The sequence below is a fragment of the Sebastes fasciatus genome, chromosome 23 (assembly GCF_043250625.1).
Source record: "Sebastes fasciatus isolate fSebFas1 chromosome 23, fSebFas1.pri, whole genome shotgun sequence".
NCBI classification, from domain to species: Eukaryota; Metazoa; Chordata; class Actinopteri; order Perciformes; family Sebastidae; genus Sebastes; species Sebastes fasciatus.
In genome coordinates, this window is record NC_133817.1 from 15,854,371 (window position 1) to 15,874,215 (window position 19,845).

The 19,845-nt window shown below is 41.0% G+C and overlaps 2 protein-coding genes across 2 annotated transcripts in view; both read right to left on the reverse strand.

Annotated features, from left to right (window-relative positions):
- Positions 1-1,669, reverse strand: part of ube2h (ubiquitin-conjugating enzyme E2H (UBC8 homolog, yeast)) — a 28,244-nt gene extending 26,575 nt beyond the window's left edge. Inside the window, exon 1 of the mRNA XM_074624849.1 lies at positions 1,415-1,669. Within this exon, the coding sequence (XP_074480950.1) occupies positions 1,415-1,467 (53 nt within the window). The 5' untranslated portion in view covers positions 1,468-1,669. The remainder of the gene's footprint in view (positions 1-1,414) is intronic.
- A 2,441-nt stretch (positions 1,670-4,110) lies between these two features.
- Positions 4,111-11,442, reverse strand: zc3hc1 (zinc finger, C3HC-type containing 1). The gene is made up of 10 exons (XM_074624850.1): positions 11,266-11,442; positions 8,685-8,787; positions 8,002-8,152; positions 7,797-7,880; positions 7,542-7,669; positions 7,242-7,381; positions 6,749-7,016; positions 6,424-6,627; positions 5,181-5,393; positions 4,111-5,048 (listed from the first exon to the last, which is right to left on the reverse strand). The coding sequence occupies exons 1-10, from the start codon at positions 11,397-11,399 to the stop codon at positions 4,977-4,979; spliced, it is 1,497 nt and encodes a 498-aa protein (XP_074480951.1). The 5' UTR covers positions 11,400-11,442; the 3' UTR covers positions 4,111-4,976.
- Between the last annotated feature and the right edge of the window lie 8,403 nt (positions 11,443-19,845).

The window sequence follows — 19,845 nt, forward strand, 5'->3', positions numbered from 1 at the left end:
TTATACACATAAATATATATATACGTATATAAAAAACAAAGCATTCAAATACTGATTTGGAGGTTGATTACCATGGCAATGGTTGAAGCTGCGAAGCATTCGGGTCAGCCCTACACAAGTCAGATATGTTATATGTATAAGCAAACATATCTCTAAAAACTTCACAGGAATCAGACTAGCAAGACTGTCAAACTTTTCCTTTTTAACCATTGGGTTGACCCCGTTGGAACAACTTCCCCTTGTTTTTGGTTCGCTTTGGCCAGCCCCAGTTCAAGCCCCATATTTGACTAAGCTGTACAGCCATCCCATCAGCTGTTCTAAGTCCCTCCCTCTGGTGGTTTCCGGCTAGTAACAGGCTACCCAATCATTAAGCTGGTTTCCACTGTGCCTGGGACAAAAACAAAAACTACTTGTTCATACTGTTCTTCCAGAACATTTGTATGGGGCTGGAAAATGAATTGTTCAATTTAGAGCTCCCTGAAAAGTGAAGTTGAGCAAACAAAGCAGCAGTGTGAAAAAGTAAACATGGTGACTTGGGGAAAAACACACTTAGATAGTGTAAAAGTTCACAGTGAAAAGACTCAAGCTGTACCACCTAACAAACAGCTGTCACTTACAATATTTATAATAAACAACATACACCACATATTTTGCCTTGCAGACACTGAAGTACAGTGAGACACACACAGAGATCAGGTGGCCATTTTGATGTTGAAATTAACCAGCTAGACTACACAGCCAAGCTCAGCTCAGCTCAGCTCTACAAGGTAACATTTCAAGTGGCAAGATGCAATAACACAATAAGAAAACCCCTTTTAGTAGCATTTACAAAGCTAATAAAAGAGCCCTATACATGCTGCAACAACGTGTTTTTTTTTTTACCAGAGTAGAACAAAAGACAGCAGCAGTTGACGTTATGTAAACAAGCTTCCCTGTGTCAACGTGTAGAAAGGGACAATCTGACTTGACAGACAAAGAAACCTGAAATATGCCATAAGAAGGTGTTTACATATACAGTCTGTCATCTTGTTGGTGTGGCAACAAGATGACAGACATTCCTGGAAAAAGCAGTTAGTCAACGTTAGTCTCACTGTTGCCAGGCAATCAAATATAGACATTAAAAGGTAGCTAATATTATAAAATATACACATAAAATGCTAAAAAAAAGGACATGAGAGAGAGCTGATTATCTACCACAGCTGTCTCGATAAGCGAGGACAGAAATAGCAGCTTGGCTTTGCTAGCTAAAAATGTTGTTTACACAAAAACACCAGTCATTCACAATGAGAGCTCTTTCTGCTGTAACCAAGACAAACAAGCAGCGTTAAAACAAATAGCTCGTATATCACATTTCAGCATATATTAGGACATAGCTGACTAGACTAGACTGTTGTTTATGTTCAGAAAAGGATACAGTTTCACCACGTCAGTATCCATTCGCCTTTTACCCGGACTTGGAGACGACATTTTTCACCTATTTCCACCCGCAGTTTAAGTAAACCAGAAAGCTAGCCTCCCACCGAAACGCTAGACTAGTCCAGCAAAACGGTACTATCCGAAAGTTAACATTTGCGTTCAGCAGCAAATAACGTCTTCACGGTTCAATGTCTCTGTGTCTTCTAGTGAGGAGCTGAGCTAACAGTTAGACCTCTCTGCTGTTCACTGTAGTGATGTGTTGGTCGAGAACGAGTTGGTTCAAAGAGCCGGCTCTTTTAAAGGGACTGTTTGTGAGAATCAGAATTGTTTGTTAACAGCGACACCTGTGGCCGTTAAGTCACCGAAAGTCAGCATCGGGCTCGCACTTGTGCTCGCTCTACATAGACGTGAACGAGCATCGATCAAAACAGTGAGGCGACACACGTCAGCTAAAACCACAATATCACTCTATATTTCACCTGCTTGGCGGTAATGTTACCAGACAAAGGTCTCTCCATGAATCAGTGCTGAACCTAGTGTTGGCTTTTCCTGCTTCAGCCTCCCGACCAGGAACAGGGAAGACACCGGCACCCGGTTAGAGACTTTAACATTTCTCGCTGCGGAGCCCCGTCACTTCACAAGACACGGAAAACCTCTGTTGGTCTGGAGGAGCTGCAGCAGATATTTCTGTACAAACATCCACTGTTGTAAATGTTAACTCAGAGCTACGAAGTCTTCTGCAGTGTGGAGTTTGCGTGCATGCACATGTAGAGGTGGAATGGCTCCCGTCCTAGAGCCGTCTTTTTTTTTTTCTTTACTTAATTCAAGGTAGAATGATAGGACGATCTTCTCCGCGCGGTCTACAGGTACAGAGCAGGAGGGAGAGGAGGAGAGAAAGAGAGAAAGAGAGAGAGGAGTGCGGTGCGGTGCGCGAATAGCAGACAAGATGAGTGACAGTTGGAAATGAAGCAATATATAAAATTATGGTATTCTGGAAATTATAAGGTTTAGTATAATTATATTGAATAATTTAAGTGATATAATGTGCATACATACTAATCATAGGTCAAAACAGCTAAAGCTAAATTTGGCTGAATTATAAAAAGAAGATGTAAAGAAGTGGTAAAACGAAGAGCCGTTTGGGAGCCGAAAGAGCCGGCTCTTCTTGGTGAGCTGAGACAAATGATCTGGCTCACTAAAAAGAGCCGGAATTCCCATCACTAGTTCACTGCCTCTCAGCGTTCTGACAAGCTAGGGATCCCTCCGCGGACTACGTCATAAACCTGCGACCATACGTCACCACAAATGGCCGTTTTTGTAGTTTTATTTAGAGCACCTTTGGTTTTGTGTCTTAAATGTGATTTTAAAGTGACATTTAACTCCAATTATCATTTTCTATTTAGGGATTTAAAAAAATGATATAAAAAATATAATATAGAAGAAATCTTATTATTAAAGGTCCCATATCGTGCTCATTTTCAGGTTCATGTTTGTATATTGGGTTTATACTAGAACATGTTTACGTGCTTTAATGTTAAAAAAAACACATTATTTTTCTCATACTGTCTGTCTGAATATGCCTGTATTCATGCTCTGTCTGAAACGCTCCGTTTTAGCGCATTTCAACGGAATAGCAACAGAATTGCGTTGCTAGGAAACAGCTTGGGCCCATGTTTATATCCTGTCAGCTGATGTCATTCACATATACACTGCAACAGGAAATAAACTGGGGCATATTTAGTATGTTTACGTTTAAAACTGTGAAATGGTCTAAATATTGTAGATTTGTGACATCACAAATGGACAGAAATCCTAACGGCTCGTTTCAAACAGTTTCTGAATACGGTCTGTGTGTATTTCTCCATGGATTGAGTGTTTTGATACTTTCACAGTATTTATATATCACTTTAACCTGCTTTATGATATAAAAGACATGAAAATCTCACTTTTTGCAATATGGGACCTTTAAAACATTCTTCAGGGTTTTGAAGGTTGCCCTCACTGCTGTGGTACTGGCTCTGTCTTTGGTTTTGCACGTCTTCCATGTTCTCCACCACACCCAGGTTCTGGATACCAGGATAAATAGCTCAAAAAATGTCTGTCCACAGCTGACAATCCTTGGATTTAAATCAGCTCATTTAAATGGAATATACAGTATTACAGTATACAAATGAGACCCAATGAAGAGAATGATTTCAAGAGCACAACCATGGCTAAAAATATACTATTATTCCAAGGAAAGCCGCATACCTGCCTTGATAACAGCAATATTGTTTTCTTCTCGTGTCCTCACTAATGATCCAGTGACACACCTGCATTTCAATAAAGTAAACATAAATGTCATTTGTATAAACCTGTGAATTCTAAGGAGCATAGTGTGTTTGTGTAACTGTCATCTCTCTAAGCCAAAGAGGTTAAGATGTTTACAGGACACAAAATGGCTGCAAATGAGTGAGTGCTGAAAGGCAGAATACAGCAGCAAATGCTAATCCCAAATCACATCCATGTGAAATCACAGACTTTCACAAGTCAGTCACTGTGCAAGCTGCAACAATAGGTACTAAAATATTTGCATGAGCCATATCTAAATGTATATATTTTCCTTATATTTACAATATAATCATTTCATTCAGTTCTAATTCATCTTTTCTTTAATTGAAATGTCATACGAACAACATGCAAAGTGAAACAAACTTTCAGAAGAGCATTTTATTAAACGCTTTTTAGGAAAACTACGAAGAAAAAAAAAGCACATGCAAGATAAGAGAGGACTGAGATGCACAGGAATCCTGAATCTAATTCAAAGCAGGTTTGAAAATTCATCATGGCACATGGTTGCTACCTGCCCCACAGTACTCAGGATTGACAAAAACATTTCACTACTCGAAAAAAGGATTGTTCTTTTCAAAAGAGAACTCATATCCATGTTACTTTTCAAGCACAACGGTACACAAAAATGACTTCCTCACAGTTTGGTTTTTACTTTATCTGAGGTTTAAAAACTGACTGCTCCCTCAAATGACTCAACATACATCGAAGGTAAACATTGCCTTTCCAGTGTCAAGAGCCATTTGGCCCTTTCTCACGATAAGGGATTTCCTGTCTCTTGTGTTCTGCAGAAATCCAGACCGTCATGATGTCACGAAGGACTACCGAAGCAGACTTCATGTGAGGTTAATCGTAAAAATGCCTCGTTTGTGGCCAATTTATATGCTGAGATGTGTTCTATTACTTGTGTATACACATGATACAAGGCCTATAGAGGCTCCAATGTCTGCACATCCCAGTTTATCAGAATTCAAAGGTTTTAAAATCACACAGGCATCCTTCACATATTTCACTGTTCACAGAGAAGACACTCATTCCTTTGCCTAAAAGACACAACCAACTCCCTTTCCCCCTCCTGAAACACTTTGACTGTAAACACGACTTTAAGGGATGGCATACATCGATATGATATGACACTCCTGTCATCGGTACTATGGACTCTGTACCACTAAAAAAGAGGGCAGGTCAGTTCATCAATTCAGTGTTGCGATGCTGTTTTGGATGGAAACAGTCTACTGAGACGGAGAGGATACCTGCCACTGACGGAATATAGCAAACACCCTTTTAGACTTGTCACGAGGGCCCTAGGAGGAAAAGAGAGAATAGAGAAATGTCAGATATTGTTGAAAGCTACATAGCCAAGTGGTAATAGTGTCATAAAAAATAGAAATTATTAGCATGAAGTCCATGCATGTATTTGCTATGCATCATCTTGCCTGTCCTGGACTGCCTCCTGCTGTGCTGGAGTTCTTCTTCATGGGCATGAGGAGGTCGAGAGCAGCCTTCCAGCCCTGCTGATGAAGCGCCGATCCTCCGTCCAAACGGGGGATCGCCCCTGGATCCACATTCTCCTTTCCCACAGAGATCCAGGGACACCAATCTCTGTGCTGAGCGAGGGGGTCGAATGCGTTCCTGTGCAGGAGTCCATCCTGGAAAAGTAGGTAGAGGGTAAAAAATACTGGATACAAAGTGATTTTTTTTTCACTCAAAATTGAGATTAGAATTTTGTCTCATGATTCTTAGGAAAACAATGTTTAGATAAAGATAACACATCTGTGATCTCCTTGTGCCTTTGAGAGCTTGTCACGTAGTATGTTGATAATATTATGCGATGACATTTCAAGTGTTTGCACAAATGTATAGTGTTAGCCTGCTGTGCTATGACGAAACTCTGCTTGCAAACTAGGAGCTTTTGACGGTAATCATCACCCTGGAATAAATTCTGCCCCCCGTACCTGTGTACAATTCTTCATCATCATCATCATTTGCATGCTACATATAAAGAAACTAGGAGCACCAACTTCGATTCAACAGATCTCCTTGCTAATGTAAATGTAGCAAAATTTGCCATGCAAGAATGGATTGCAGAGATAATAAATGAAAACGATGAATTTGTGCAGCCCTATCTTGAATACTACGCTCAAAACATTGCCTTAAAAGGACCGATATGTAATATATTTACTGTAATAAATCATAAAATGACCATGATATGTCATCAGAGATTAAGGAACAGACAAATTTGAAAGCCATGGAAGCAAGCAAACAAACTGGATCAAGAGAGATAACAGAACAATAGATTCTACCCGACCATAAAAGCCTCGGCACATCTCTCTGTGGTCCGTGTGCAGCTGGGTTATCAAGTCAGCGAGTATGAGACACACAGCCGGTGAAGTGATTCCAACTACTGCTGGCCAGAGGTGTTTAGGTAACCCTCAAATTACGAAAAACGTGTGCCAACTGCCATTAGTCGCACCGGAGGAGCAGACGGGCTACGGTTTTGAATTTGGACTGCTGTTACCCATTTTAAACGCCAGCTGTCAGTCCTACATATTGCTCCTTTAATGACCAGGCAGCACTGTATTATAAGTTACGAATGTGAACATCCGCACATGGAGCCTTGTGCCATAATAAAATTACAAAAAACAAGTTGTGAAATCAGCGGATAATGTTAGTTCTTACAGGACCACCAACTGTTGAGAGGCACAGGCGTTTAGGAGATTGATACAGGCTGGCAGTGCCGTCAGCTCCAGAGTTGTCCCCCTGTCCTTTACCACGAGTTGCAGCCCTTTTACCCCGTGGTAAAGGATTCTGCAGCTCTTCACTAGGGCTTGGGGAGTCTCGGCTTCGGGCACGCAAAGACACGGGGGAGGAGGTTCCCTCACTCTGCAACACAAACCAGAGAATGGTAAAAAAAAAAAAAAAAAAGCAGCCCGGTACATTTCACATGGAGTAAAAGTATAAGCCACGCTTATTTAGCTGGTCACTTCATTTGCTTAAAGCATGCCTGATCAGAGCGAGTGGAGTCCTGGCTCCTCAGCTTCATGCGACATGGAGTTGTAGGGGTGGATGAGGCAGAAGCAGGCTGGTCCCCCGGGCCCTCCTGCGTGGCCGCTGAGGCAGGAGCTGCTGCTTGAGGAGAGGGGCCTACAGTGTTTAGTGAGGCGTCTCCGTCGCCTCCCGTTACCTCCATCTGGTGGAAATTCCACAAGCCCACCTTGCGCATGCAGTACGAGCAGGTGAGGATGGGCAGGTTCATGGCGTGCAGAGTTGGGCTAAGATGGAGAAATTCAAGGCTCAGACATTTTTGATCAGGTGGACGAGTCATTGTATTTCCGTCCATGCAGCTAGTACATCATTTAGGATTCAGTTGACGCTGGAAATTTGCTGTGTGCTCACTCTAGTTTAAGGCAATATCAATGTGTGTACTAGAAAATGCATTGTGTTAATGTGAAGTGTATTGAAGAGTCGAGCACAACAAAAGGGGAGTTTCATCTCACCTTGCAGCCCAGCCACAAAGAGAAACAATGCACGCAGCCACCTGGACAGCCAAAGGCTCAGAACACGGAGAACCTCCCTTTCTTTTTTGTTCGTCCTCGATCAGCTGTAGTACAACACTGATAACGTCCTCAGTCAAAGACTGCAAGGAAAACAGTGGACGTTAATTACATGTGAACAACCTGAAAATGCTACTATAGTTGAATACATCTACACGGGAAGTTCACATTTGTCTACAATTAATTTGACTGTCCTTTCCATAATCTCCTGGAAGCATTTTAAAGACTCTTCTCCTGCCTCACCATAGACTTCAGCTGCTCCGGCTTCATGGCGGGCAGCTGCTGTTCGAGGAGACAGGTGCTCTGGAAGCGCTCTAAGAAGGCAGCGAGAAGCGCTGATGGTTCACAGGCGGGAACTAGCCAGAACCGCTCTGAAATTACATCGACATTCACCTTAATCCATCATGTGGATAACTTGAGGGTTAATTCAGCTGAAATTACATGTGTTATAGATCATTTTGTTAGTATACACGTGCAATACACAATGGTTATTCCTACCTGGGCATGGAAAATCAGGCCAGGGGCAAAACTTCTCATGCTGCGTCTGAAGCTGCCTCGATATCTCCGCAATGCGGGTTCCATCTATTAAAGAAAGAAAGGAGAGTCACTTGACCTTTAATTTTTTTTGGCAGACTGGCAACATCAGCCCAACCTTGCCAAAATAAAATGTGCCCTTGTCTTTTTTCTGTAAAGTTTTGCTCACATTTTGCAAAGTCTAGAGTTGGTTGTAGTGTTGCACAGAGGAACACGTGGCAGCTGGAGCACTTGAGCATATCGCAGCCGACGTTGATCCAGCCGTATCGGGCGCACATTAGTGGGGACAGTGTGCGGGGTTTGCCGGCCCATTTCAAACAGTGCTACGCTAAGGAACATTTTCACTCAGACACAAAACAAATATTGTCACATAAAGTAGATATACATTTCTCACATTGTGAAATATCAACAAAACACATGAAAATTATAGATCAACAAGTGCTTCATTACATTAGTGATCTCTAAGTTAAAAAACTGGATGCCCCATAATGGGTCTACATTATTCATGATTATATTATGCAGTATATACATGAAGTATATTATGCTGTTTGTTGTGTGTAGAGGTGTGTGTGTGTACAGTAGTCCCCTGGGCGCTTCACAGCAGCCCACTGCTCCTAAATGCTTAGGATGGGTTAAATGCAGTAGTCAAATTTCATGCATGTACCTGTATGTATATGACGAATATAATAATAAAGTTTTAAGTCTTTTAGTGTGGCAGCAGCACTGTCCCGGGCACTGAAACGGGGGGAGAAGGAGACAGACACAGAAAAATGTCAGCTTGCATCGAAGCTTCGAAGCCCAGACAATGGTATTCGGGACCAGCCCTAACTGGGTCAAAAGGTCAAAGGATATTGAATAGGTTTCCACTCTTGAGAAAAAGGCTTCCTTGTTCGTCGCCTCACAAGGTGCTTGAGTGTTGCTTTTTAATTCCAAATCTTTCAGATTTCCTTGTCCACTGAAAAAATCCACATAAAGAAGAGAACAAACAGATAATCAGTTTCCACATGCTTTGCTTCTTATCTGAATGATTTAAAGAAAAAACAAAAAAAACATGCCATAATTAAATGTATGTGTACTGTACGTTGCAGGATATCCCTAATTTCTCCTGATAGACTTTCCCAGCTACAGAGGAATGCTTGCTTGCAGGCCTACCACAGCAAACTAGCAGTAACATGCAGTTATGCAACATGAATGAAACAGCTGCATTTTTTTTTACCACGATCTTAACTGTTATAGATAAATAAATGGTAAAATGGACTTGGACTTATATAGCGCTTTTCTAGTCTTCCGACCACTCAAAGCGCTTTACACTACATGTCAGTATTCACCCATTCATACACTGATGGCAGAGGCTACTAAGGTGCCAACTTTGCCCATCAGGATTTTAATCTAAATACTCATTCACACACCGATGGCTATGCCTCCGGGAGCAATTTGGGGTTAAGTGTCTTGCTCAAGGACACATCGACATGTGACCCGGAGCAGCCGGGGATCGAACCACCGACCTTCCGATTGGACAACCTGCTCTACCCTCTGAGCCACAGACGCCCTTAGATAGATAGATAGATAGATAGATAGATAGATAGATAGATAGATAGATAGATAGATAGATAGATAGATAGATAGATAGATAGTAACTGTATTGATCCCGAGGGAAATTCAAGAATAACAACAATTCTGACAATGTAATCAATGAATATGAAATCCTTTGTCCCCCCCGAGCCATCAAACTGTACAAACACCTCTCTAGGGAGGGGGGGACAAAGGAGGATGGTCTGCAGGACAGATCATAATGCATACAGTGCACATTCATAGACTCAGCTACTGGGGTTACCCTGCAATATACTCATTTTTAACAGTCTCTTCTGCACTATATTCACTTTTTTAATAGTTGGGACAGGACTAAAGGACCTAAAACTGTTAAAACTGAATATAGTGCAGGGTAACAGCTGTGATACACGACTAGTAGGAAGTCAAACCAAATGTATTTAACCTGGCCTTGATGGCAGCAAGTAGACAATACTCCAGAAATGAATAGCGAACTAATAGAGTACCATGTTACAGTAAAACTTTAGGTCCCCACCCCCTTATATCTGTACAGTGCACCATGACGACCATAACAAATCTGTCCAGTAGATGCACAAAATAAAAGAGGAGAATAACAATGCAAACTCCAGTTTCTGGCCTACAAGCTCCCACATCTGTGGAGACTAGCAGTAAAATGCAGTTATGCAACATGAATAAAACAGCTCCATTTTTTTTTTTTTACCAAGATCTTATGTTATATTAATGCATAGTAGGAAGTCAAACCAGATGTATGCAACCTGGCCTTGATGGCAGCAAGTAGACAATACAACAGAAATTAATAACAAACTAGAAATACAAGAAATCCAGGTGTCAAAGCAGCAACATCAGCAAACAGAGTGAAACACAGGAGAGGTAAAGTTCCACAAAAATTATAAAAACAATAATAGAGATATAAAAGTTACAGGGTGAATGGGTGAACATAGTGTGTGCAGTCCGTCAATAAATAAATGTAGTATGTACAATAAATAAATGTAATATGTACAGATGTGCAGCTCCAGAGGACTGCTTGTTGCAGGCCTACCACAGCAAACTAGCAGTAAACATGCAGTTATGCAACATGAATGAAACAGCTCCATTTCTTTTTTACCAAGATCTTATCTGTTATATTAATGCACAGTAGGAAGTCAAATCAAATGTATTTAACCTGGCCTTGATGGCAACAAGTAGACAATACTCCAGAAATGAATAGCAAACTAATAAAAAAAAAAACAGAATTCAGTTTTCACATGCTTTGCTTCTTATCTGAATGATTTAAAAAAAAAAAACATGCCATAATTAAATGTATGTGTACTGTACGTTGCAAGATTCCCCTAATTTCTCCTGATAAACTTTCCCAGCTACAGACACATGCTTGCTTGCAGGCCTACCACTTAAAGTAGCAGTAACATGCAGTTATGCAACACTTTTTACCAATATTTGATCTGTTATATTAATGCACAGTAGGAAGTCAAACTAAATGTGTTGAACCTGGCCTTGATGGCAGCAAGTAGACAATACAACAGAAATGACTAGCAAACTAATAGAGCACCATGTTACAGTCAAACTTTCAGTCCCCACCCCCTTTTTATCTGTACAGTGCACGTTTCAGAGATAGCACAATGACGACCAGAACAAATCTGTCCCGTAGATGGACTAAATAAAAGAGGAGAATAACAATGCAAACTCCTGTTTCTGGCCTACATGCTCCCACATCTGTGCAGACATGTCCTTCTTCATAGCACACCGCGAGCAGGCGGCTAAAGTAGCACACAGCTTCCAGGCTAAGTGGCTAACTAAATTAGCTAACTTGCTCTTCGGCCCCTTTAAATCAAACAAATAGCGCGCAATTATTCAAACCAATGGTCACCTGTTGGCTCCGTTATCTGGTGAAGACACTCCTGCGTTCAGAAGTTCACGGACTTTCTCCGGAGAAGCGAAAGAAGACTTTTGTTGATTAGTGTTGCCGAGACGATCCCCACGACTGCCGCCGAGAGTCGCCATGTTCGGCTCTGTGGAGTGGTCCCCCCCCGGAACATAAAACCCTGAAACACAATCGTTCCGCTTTGTGTGTGAAGACCCCGAAACCACCACAGCACATGACTCTGGCTCACTGGACATGCCTGACAAATAATAATAAATAATAATAATAATATATGTATATTAATTCAGTGACATTAACATTACAATTCAAGACTGGGACAATAGATAGACAGATAGATAGATAGATAGATAGATAGATAGATAGATAGATAGATAGATAGACAGATAGATAGATAGATAGATAGATAGATAGATAGATAGATAGATAGATAGATAGATAGACAGATAGATAGATAGATAGATAGATAAGATAAGATAAGATAAGATAAGATAAGATAAGATAAGATGAACCTTTATTAATCCCCAGGGGAAATTCAGGTGTCAAAGCAGCAAAGCTCAGATACAGAGGTACAGGTGTGCAAAAAGATTATAAAACAATAATTGGAATTACAGAATATACATAGTGAATATACATAGTGAATATACATAGTGAATGGAAAGAGTTGCAACAAGTCATAGTTCACTGCTGTACTTGCTGACCAGCCTTCACGTCTCTCTCTCTCGCTCTTCCATTACAGTTTTACAAAGAACATCCAGTAATCCACCTTTTTTTGTAAACAGTGTTTATTAATTTCTGACCTATTTATTTACCTATGCTCATTTAGCCATTTTCTCATGTCTTATCATGGCATACTGTACTGTATCTGTGCCGTTTGTGTCGCTTGTGTGGACTATGTTTTTATACTCTTGCTGCTGCCTCTTGGCCAGGTCATCATTGTAAATGAGAATTGGTTCTCAATTGATTTTACCTGGTTAAATAAAGGTCAAATAAATAAATAAATAGCGTGTACCGTCCGTCAATAAAAAAATGTAGTGTACAATAAATAGATGTAATATGTGCAGTCTATAAAATGGTATATGGGATGTAGTGTAAAGTAAGTTTAAAGTTTAAAGTGCACCAGTGGTTAAGAGAGGTGGTTGCAGGTAGTCCAGATAGTCCAGATAGTGCAGTTTTCATATGGGGGTCAGCCTTGGTTCTGGAGCCTGATGGCTACCAGCAAGAAGGACTGACCCAGGCGCTTTGTGTTGTACCAAGGGGGGATGAGTCTGTGGCTGAAGGTGCTCCTCATCTTGACTAGCTCATCATGGAGGGGGGTGGGAGGGGTTCTCCAGGATAGCGTCCAGCTTCCTCCTCATCCTTGCCTCTGCCACCACCTCCAGATCGTCCAGTTCGGATCCAACTACAGAGCTAGCCTTCCTCACCGGCCTGTTTAGTTTGTTGGCATCCCTTGTGTTGGTGTCCCCCCCCCCCCCCCCCCCCAACATGCCACAGCAAAAAAGAGTACACTGGCTACTACAGACTGGTAAAACATCTGCAGCAGCCTATTGCACACGTTGAAGGACAGTTTGCTCTGTCCCTTCCTGTTGAGGGCCTCGGTGTTGTCGGTCCAGTCCAGATTATTGTTTATGTGTACTCCCAGGAACTTGTAGGTGTCCACCACCAATAGATAGATAGATAGATAGATAGATAGATAGATAGATAGATAGTAACTTTATTGATCCTAAGGGAAATTCAAGAATAACAACAATTCTGACAATGTAATCATTGCATAGGCTACAACATATCTAATAAAGTCTACTAATTCCTCCTCCCTTCACTCTCCCCTGCCGTCACGGCCACATTGCCTGCTTTCACCTCAACCGAGTACATTCTGTAACGCCAACCTTCCTAATGACAAAAATGACAAAAAGAGATAACAGCTCTCTCCTGGCTGGGCTGATGAGACCGATGAGGCCGGTAAGATCATCAGAAGTGTGCCTCTTCAGTCTTCCCCTCATCTGTAACAAGCTGAGGTCAGGGATGAGGGAACTGGATGTGATGTTAACGGATGACACTGCTGCACTTCTTTTGAGCATGGACTTACTGCCTCAAACAGTGGCTCATTTTCAGGTCATCATGTCCCTATTCCTGTTTTGTAATAAGAAGAGTGAACAAAATGTATTCAACTAAATCTGCAGATTTACCAAATTTGATATCAGTTACTTGTCAGCTACAATCTGTCTTCACCTAAACTTTAAAGGTCCCATATGGTGCTCATTTTCAGGTTTATACTTGTATTTTACGTTTCTACTAGAACATGTTTACATGCTGTAATGTTAAAAAAAAACTTTATTTTCCTCATACTGTCGGCTTGAATATACCTGTATTTACCCTCTGTCTGAAACGCTCCGTTTTAGTGCATTTCAACGGAATTGCAACGGAATTGCAACTTAATTGCGTTGCCTGGCAACAGTTTGGGTCCATGTTTACTTCCTGTTAGCTGATGTCATTAACATACACTGCAACCAGGAATTAACTAGGACACGTTTAGAATGTTTACGTTTAAAACTGTTGCCCACTACAACGCCACTTTATCCGGCAGCCTTGACTCCCTTGCCCCCCTCAAAACCCGGACTGTCTCCTATACCCGTCCCGCCCCCTGGTTCACCACTGAACTCCGCACCCAGAAGTCCACCGGCCGTCAACTGGAGAGGCGCTACAAAAGATCTGGCCTCACTGTCCACCTTGAGGCTTATAAAGAGCATGTGGGGGCCTACAAAGTAGCTCTCTCCCAGGCCAAAACACAGTACTACTCCACCCTCATTACCAACCAACAAAACCACCCCAGACTGCTGTTCTCCACCATCAACCAGCTCCTTCGCCCCCTCGACCCCCCCCTCCCCTCAGGTGCCCCCGACCTCTGCACTAAGTTCCTGGACTTTTTCCAGGACAAAGTCGAGTCCATCCATCAGCAGCTCCTGGTGCCTGCCCACCTCCCTCCACACACATCTCAGCCACTGGACGTGGCTCCCTTGGATGTTCGCCTGCCTCAGTGCTCCCTCTCCTTCTTCTCCCCTGTATGTGCTCCTCAGGTCGCAAAGTTGGTCACTAAGGCCAAAGCCTCCACCTGTTCTCTGGACCCCATGCCCACAGCCTTGGTCAAGGCGTGCCTACCTGCCCTGTGCCCCATTATGGTGAACATCATCAACTCCTCCTTGGCATCTGGTCTTGTACCCGACAGCCTCAAGATGGCATCAGTCACTCCCATCCTCAAAAAGCCAGGTCTGGACCGGGATGACAGCAACAACTACCGACCGATCTCCAACCTTCCTTTCCTGAGTAAAATTCTGGAAAGAGCAGTGGCCGCCCAACTCCATCAACATATGGCCAACCATGAGCTCTACGAAACGTTTCAATCTGGCTTCAGACCACACCACAGCACACACAGCAAAATCGACAGTGTTAATCCAACACTTAAAGAGTCAATTTTAACACTAAGTCAGTGAACATATGGTCCCTATCTACAGAGTGTTAAAATAACACTGGACATAGTGTTGAATTTTCAGAGTCAATTCAACTCTAGAAAGAGTTAATATTTTACACTACACTACACTGAGAAGTGTTACTCAAGTTTTACACTATGACGAAAATAACACTCATAGTGTTATTTATAGTTGACACTGAATTTTTAAGTGTTAATCAGAATTAACTCTTATTAATTTACTCTTCATGAGTGTTAAACCAACTTAACACTAAGTGTTGATTAAGAAATTACTCCAAACAGTGTTGATTTTTGAATGACTCCTGCCAGTGTTAAAACATATTTACTCGTGTACTTACTCCCTTTAAGTGTTATTCTTACCCAACACCAAGTATTACTTGTTCTTTCACAATAAGAGTCCTGATTTTACAAAATACTGGCATCTCATCAGCTACCTCAACACATACAATAAGCTCTTTTCTAATAAAATGCATTCTTCAACAGAATTAGTTTTGAGTGTTTTGCATTTTCTACTTTACCATGTCCACCTGATACTTAAAACAGGTAAAACTAAAAATGTTTGCAGGGGGGAAACAATAAACACCATTATATCCATGTCTTAATACAAATTTATTAAAAATAAAGACATTAATCCTCAGGTCAAATGTAGTTTGAGACGTGCTCACACCAACACGAGCTACATAACAATAAAACTTCACTTTCAGTTTAAGAGATGAAAAGAAAAACAGGGTTCTTAGAAGACATGGTATATTTCAAATTGTAAAATCTTAACTATTTTCTCTTAACAATGAAAAATATTGTTTAAAGTGCATTTCAGAGGATACACATAGAGGATAATTCCAGCTATTTTCAACCCAGAACAAACTTCACTATCATCTGGAATCTACCAACCGATTCATACCAAAATATTATCGAATTGGCCACTGAATGAGTTGTGATGTGAGAGTGCACCTGCCTTCATGTGTGTTTGTGTTGATTTTAGTAATTGGCCAAATTCTGAATTTTTTTTTCCAGTGGTGAGACATATTTGGCTTTAGAAGATTTGACTATATGTTCATACATTATACTGCTGCTGCCAACTCAAGTGCCAAAAAATAAATACATTTTTCATTTGAAACACTATTCAAACATGCTAAAATGGCTTTAAAATATTCCATCTATAACACTATGTGGAGTGCAGTTAGATTTACTATTGGACTTTCAACTTCCCAGAGATTAGTGGGTTTTCTATTCCAGCAGGTGTTCAAATTACATTTTTAAAAGGAGAGATTTGCCGATTTACAACCTTATCTCAATCTATCTGCATATAGTGTGAAAAACGCCAAACGATGTCGCTGTGCCCCAGAGAATGTCTACAACAAATGCGGGCATTTTTCATACTATATGCAGATAGACTGAGATAGGTTAAAAATTAGCAAATCTCTCCTTTAAGAAAAGTGACAGCTCTAATAGCTGAATTGTAAAGATCTTGGTTGGAATCTATCAGTATGGTGGCAGTTGTCTGTAGGTTGAATAACAATAACTCCTTTTCAACCATCACTAAAATACAACAAACCACCCTTAGGGAAATACAAATGACGACAGAAAATTCCATTAGGAGATATATATGGAAGCAGGATTACCTCAGCCAGACAACCAACAACTTTTGATCTTGCTAAATGGTAATGATCAATAAATTACTTTACTCTGTTATCAAATATTCAAGTTGGGTTTCATAAATTAAATTTCATACAAACAGCCAAATTCCTTAAGGCCATCGCATCCTGCTACCCAGATTACCCCCTAGAGGATACATTGCAAACATCAACATCTTAAATTTTGCCTAAAACGCCACTTAAATGATCCATAAAGGTCCATATGAAAAATCGTCAACTTTGAATTAACACTAAAAACACTGGTCAAGGCAGCATTAGATGGCAATATGGAACTATGAAAAGGGAGGAATCTGTTGTTCCATATGCCATTTGAACATCCACTGGTCTGAAGTAGAGCAACTCTTGAACATCAAACACCTTAAGTGCCTGTAATGGCTTAAACACAATTTTAAATGCATGGTAATGTTCATCAAAACAAATGGTTTCTACACCAGAGCCAGTAAGTATTACTTGTTCATCTTTCACAATAAGAGTCCTGATTTTACAAAATACTGGCATCTCATCAGCTACCTCAACACATACCAGGCTGAAGACATCTGAATTACCCATGAGTTTCAGTCATTTCTGCTGCAAGGATGTTAATCATCTGTCGCCGTGAGGAGTCAGTCAGACCTTTCGTCCGGTTGTATTCCTTGACAATAGAGTCTCCATCAGGTTTCTTGGCCAGCGCAGATTCAACCAACTGTGAAACGACAGAAGACAAGACAATATTCACTAAAAATTAAATAATCTTGGGAGAGCTGACAGTAAATACACAGGAAAATAATATCAAAAGTGTGCAATCCTCAAAGGAAGCTATCACAACATACATTTTACACATCAACTTACACGTTTGGCATCTTGATCTTCCTTCTGCCGTTTTCTGGAAGGGCTGTAATCATCATCTAGAATGACTGTATCATCAGAGTCGCAGGAATCAAATTTCAGGATGACCGTATCATCAGGGCGGCAGCCTGAAAGATCCAGCACTGAATTGGTTACGACATCAAGCAGTGGACTGGCAGACGAAGTTGTCCCCTCGGAAGAGCCGGACGAACTTGTTCCCTGGGAATCTACGTGTTCAGGAAAGAGAGGGAAGAGAGAAAAATAAACACCTACCATTTGTCAGTTTATCACAACCTTAACGTGTAACTGAGTCTTATTCAATATTCATTGGACTATGCTGAAAGAAATGGGAATTAAGATAGAAGTTTACCGTTGTCAAATGTGATAGTAAATACACCAGCGTTGGGCTGCTGTGCTACTTCTTCAAAGACGTCTGTATCCACCTCAGTTCCCGTCTCATCATATACTCTGATGCCTTTGGTGACGGGTGGGATGGAGAACTTCAGGAAAGCTTAGGGAAAAAACACAAACAGGGAGTCATACCATATGATCCCATGCCACCAATCTGATCATGCTGTCTGGCAACTTTCATTAATCATCTTAAAAAAAAGTTGTCCCTAGATACCAGTTAGGTGAGAAACAAACTCAACTAAGCCGACCAATACAAGTCAGCCCTTGATTGCTGTGACCTCTGGAAATGCCCAAAAGGTAGCTTGCCAGAAAGTGAGATATGGAAATTATTTTCAACCAACAGAACAATGACGTGCATCATCAAGGGTGTGACTGATGGCTTACCAGCATTCAAGAATTCCTCCAAGCTCGGTTCACTGATCCTGACATATTTCTGTTCGTTATTGATTTTGTTTTTAATCAACATGATGGTATCTGTAAAAGCAAAACTGAATTTGTGTTATGATCTACAACACAAAGTTACTCTGACAGTAGCATCAGCTCCTGTTGGCATAATCGTATTGTTCGATTTGGGCTTTAAAAATCACAATCAGAATTTGTCTAATTTCAAATTCAAAGTAACTGTCTGGACTGAGTGGAGTCTCTGAGACGTGCAAGCAGAAACCATTTTGACATGTGTGTAAACATAGACTAATGTTAATATTAACTTATCTAAAATGATATTTACCATCACTGGACCACAGCACATAACGGGGATATCTGAAAAAACAAGTAGAACAATTTCATGTAACATTAAAAGGAATACAGGGGAAATAAAGTCAGTTAGCTTATATCAGGGAATTACAGAAGACTTTTTGACAATTAAGAACTAGCACAATGCGTTGCCATCAGCCTCACAGCAATCTGCCATTCTACCTCTTCTACAGTTCTGCTGTGCGAGACATGATGATATAGCAGGGTTTTTCCAGCATGGAAGATGTTTTAGTGGTGATCAAAGACAAACCAGGAACACCAAAATGTGTAAAAACAGCCATTTCAATTCTTGATAAACAGTCTCTCAATTCTGATCACAAAATATTGCGTTAATATTAATATCATGCTCCTAAGTAGCAATAAGTAAAGTTATTTTTAAATGACATTCTTTGCTTGTGTTCTCTTATATTATGATGAAATCAATCAGCAATCACAACTTTGTGTTTACCCGCCACGTGTTAGCTGTTAGCCCCGGATAGCTTGTTAGCTAGTTAGCTAGTTCAGCCAACTCCCTACACATGCAGTCTTTGTGTTTTACTGTAATCTATGGACATTAATAAGAACACAACTGTCACTGCTCCACATTGCGACTTGCCGACATTACAAGTATAGTTTGACATTAGCTGGTCAGCGTTAATTGGCTTAATGTTGCTGACACATTTTAGCTAGCCTTCCACATGGTCACGTTAGCTCTGTGTAACTCAGTATTTTAAGACACAAAACCAGCTGGAGTGTTGAACAACAATATAAAGTTATCCTTAAATGCTGCTTCTGCTGAAATGCTCAAATTTGGTTTAATAAGTGATTAAGGTCTTTCAAGGAGTGCAAAATGGCGCTGAGAACATCTTGGTCCGTTTTGAAATGAGGAGGAGGAGGAGAGGAGCTCTCCAGAGTACAGAGCACTCTGTACTCTCCAGAGTACAGAGTGCTCTGTACTCTGGAGAGTACTCTCCAGAATACACCAGTCTTGTAACTCTGAACACTTTCACCAACACTGGGGTGTATCTTACTCTAGCTGTTGTTGTAATAACTCTGAAAGAGTCCATGGACTTTGACAATGTATATTTTACACCGAACATTTTTAACTCTGAATATTTTCACCTACACTGGAGGGTATGTTACTCCGGCTGTTGTTGTAATGACTCTTGCTGTTGTTGTAATAACTCTGAAGGAGTTAATATACTTTGACAAGGCATATTTAACTCTGGAGAATTTGCAGTGAGAGACCACCCTCATCAAAATCACAAATGACCTCCTCATCGCTGCAGATTCTGGTCACATCAGCATCCTCATCCTCCTGGACCTCTCAGCTGCCTTCGACACAGTCTCCCACACCATCCTCCTCACCCTGACTACCTTGGCCTCACCGGTTCAGCTCTCTCCTGGTTTCAGTCCTACCTCACAAACAGAAAACAGTTTGTCACCATCAGAGACTCCAGT

Coding starts and splice junctions, on each gene's coding strand:
- zc3hc1 (XM_074624850.1), bottom strand. CDS start 11,399: ATGGCGACTCTCGGCGGCAGTCGTGGGGATCGTCTCGGCAACACTAAT. Junction 8,153..8,684: donor CAAGAGTGGAAACCTATTCA/ATATCCTTTGAC, acceptor TTAGCGTAGCAC/TGTTTGAAATGGGCCGGCAA. Junction 5,394..6,423: donor TCTCAACAGTTGGTGGTCCT/GTAAGAACTAAC, acceptor CTACTTTTCCAG/GATGGACTCCTGCACAGGAA.